This window comes from Anopheles cruzii, unplaced genomic scaffold (genome assembly GCF_943734635.1).
Source record: "Anopheles cruzii unplaced genomic scaffold, idAnoCruzAS_RS32_06 scaffold02828_ctg1, whole genome shotgun sequence".
Taxonomy (NCBI): Eukaryota; Metazoa; Arthropoda; class Insecta; order Diptera; family Culicidae; genus Anopheles; species Anopheles cruzii.
In genome coordinates this window covers 1-2,736 of record NW_026456413.1, presented here as the reverse complement: position 1 = coordinate 2,736, position 2,736 = coordinate 1, and the positions used below count along the sequence as shown (strand labels likewise).

The 2,736-nt window shown below is 47.7% G+C and overlaps 1 protein-coding gene across 1 annotated transcript; it reads right to left on the bottom strand.

Annotated features, from left to right (window-relative positions):
• Nucleotides 1-6: 6 nt before the first annotated feature.
• Nucleotides 7-1,665, bottom strand: LOC128276885 (leucine-rich PPR motif-containing protein, mitochondrial-like; the record flags this gene model as incomplete). The annotated part of the gene is made up of 3 exons (XM_053015343.1): nt 7-990; nt 1,064-1,409; nt 1,473-1,665. Coding segments are annotated over 3 exons (1,523 nt in total), but the record flags the coding sequence as incomplete, so codon positions are not given.
• Between the last annotated feature and the right edge of the window lie 1,071 nt (nt 1,666-2,736).

The following is a 2,736-nucleotide window of genomic DNA, read 5'->3' as shown; positions in this document are numbered from 1 at the left end:
TTGAGCCCATCGTAAAGGGCGCGCGAGAAGCGTACGTAAGAATCGTAATCTCGCGTTTGATTGAAAGCCTGCACTAACGGCTTCCGGAAAACTCCGGGAGGATAGTACGCCCGGTAGCGCGAAGCAATATTGGCTGCGTCTTTTAGTTTGTTGCTCTCCAGAGCATAATGCGCACAACTGCTGCTGGCCACTGCCGGCGAAATGCCAGCACTACGGAGCAATTGGATGCTGAGCTCGCTGTTGTTTACCGGAAGATTTGGTACAGCATATTCGCGGATCGTTTCACTGCTCGGATTGAGGTTGAACTTTTCACTCATCTGCCGCAACACCTGCAGCACTTGCTCCATGCGCGCTTCCTTCGACATCTTCGCGCTGTTGGCACAAAGAAGGGGCCAGAAAAAGTGCTGCCGAATCGGTTGCTGCTGGGCAACCAGCTCCTCGAGCAACGCAAAACTTGTCTCAACCGCACCAATCTTAAGTGCTGTCTCCAGTGCGATCAGTAGAGCTCGATCATTCATGCCACCTTCCTGCAGCTCTCGACATACGGCGATCAAACGTTCAGCAGGGCGCTGGGCCCGCACCAGCTGGCGTACCAAAAAGCTGCCTGTGTTGGCCAGTTCGCCGTCGTTTTTCGATGCCTGTGGTATTGTACGCAGCAACTTCAAGCCCACCTCTTCTTGGCCCTTGTTGATCAGACGTAAGATCACATTAACCGCATCCTGGTTGTAGCCTGCCTGGCGCCGAATTCGCTCCAGCAACGGATCCACGTTTTCCGGGTGGCCGTTCGTAGCGAGCGCATACACAATCTCCAGAAGGTCTTTGTCGATAAGGAAGATTTCCTTCTGCTCGCAACTGTCGATCGTTTTTGTAATGTACTCAATATCGCCTTTACGAGCGTAACCGCAGAGCAGCGTAGTGTAGGTATCGGCCGACGGTTGCAATCCGGCTTGCGACATTACCACCAGAATGCCGGTGGCCGATTCAAGATCACTGTCAAGTGAAAGGATTTGAAACATATGATCAGTAAGATTGGCCTCCGTACCTTCACCCTGTGAAAACTTACTCCGCCTGCGAGTGACCCATAATGAGCGCGTTAAACACATACTCATTCACCGGTAGCTGCTTCTCGCGCATGTATTCCAATATTTTGGTGGCCCCTTCGATGTTGCCCTGCTGGCAGTAGAGCGAGATTAGCCGCTGGAACGTGACACGGTTCGGTTCGATGCCGTTCGATTGAAGTTCGGCCAAAAATTCAGTTGGAGAAAAGGAATCCTCGTTGTCGAGGTACACACGCAACAGAGCATTGTAATGGGACACGTCCATGGCCACGTTAAGGTGCTTCAATGTTTTCCATATCTCTTGCACCAAAGCCGTCCGCACTTCTGGAAGCTCTTCTGGAACCAGATTGCCTGTTGCGATTGAGAGAAACGATTACGGGGGGTTGCATTCTCTGGATCAACTTGCTTCCTTACCACAATACCGGATAACGAGCAGCGACTGAGCGCTACTGGCCGAGCGATTGGTGCGAATCTCCTCCAACACCTCCTCCAGATCGCGCCGTGATATTCGACCCGATCTGCGCACATCTTCGTCCAAACGCTTCAACGAACGGTCCAGTTTACTTTCACTGCTTGCTGCAGCCGTTGCAAATGCACTACAGGAAGAAAAAGTGCATTAACATAGAATTTTAAGTTAACTCCATTCCCAGCATTGTTGCGGGTTATGTGTCATAGTTATGTGCCATAACTATATATCGCGATGACGTCCCATGATCCTTCTTCCTCTTCTAAACGCCATTTCACAGCTTGGCCGTGTTCAAGGTCGCGAACACGCGTGTGCGAAGGAAATCGCGAGACAGAGTCTTTTTGATCTTTTTTCTTAACGCCTATAAATAGTAATTTCTCGACTTTTTTGCATACCTTTGAATTTCGGTACCCTTAACCTTCTGGCTTTGACGCAACACCAGTTGTCCTAGGCGAATCATTTTTGATACTATTGATGCACTTTAACTGTTTCACTGATCGACACAAGTAAAAATGCAAACAGAAGTCGCAAACGACGATCACTAGAACAAAGCTGTAGAAATTTCCTGCGACGTGTTTACCGAGAAGCGAAATGCGAAATCTGCCGTGAGACAATCAAAGCGGGAGTGAGTGCGCGATAGAGTAAAAGAGAAGCAGATAAAATGAATGATGAAATTATTGGGCAATATTCAAAATATTCAACAAGCGTTACGAGGCGTTACGCAAAAAGATAGTGTTGTGGTGAAAAAGGTTTTTAGAATACAGTTACAGCTTTATAATTTTTTGTAGAAAATTGTAAATAATTACAAAGCAATTCGTAGTTGAGCTCTGATCTGATTTGCAAAATGATTTCGAATGCACTAATGATAATATCGACAACCAGCAATTTGCTTTTGGTACGACTTTTATTAAACTCTACTCCACTGGATCTGTTTCAATGGGCACACCAATTGCGCTTCTAAGAAATTCAAAACTATCGTTCATTCGACTCATATGCGTTCCTCTGTCTAATGGTGACTGGTTTTCACTGGTTTGGTTGGTTACTTATTCTTAAACACTTAAACGTTCGAGGGGTCTCCACTTAAGCTGGTTTCTCGCCCACAGGCTTGGTGCTGTCGGATTTTGTCGCTCGCTTTTTCGCCTCCTCGTCGCTACTGCTCTCGCTATCGCTATCGCTGCTGCTGGTGGACGATGGTTCCTGTGCCTTGATGTT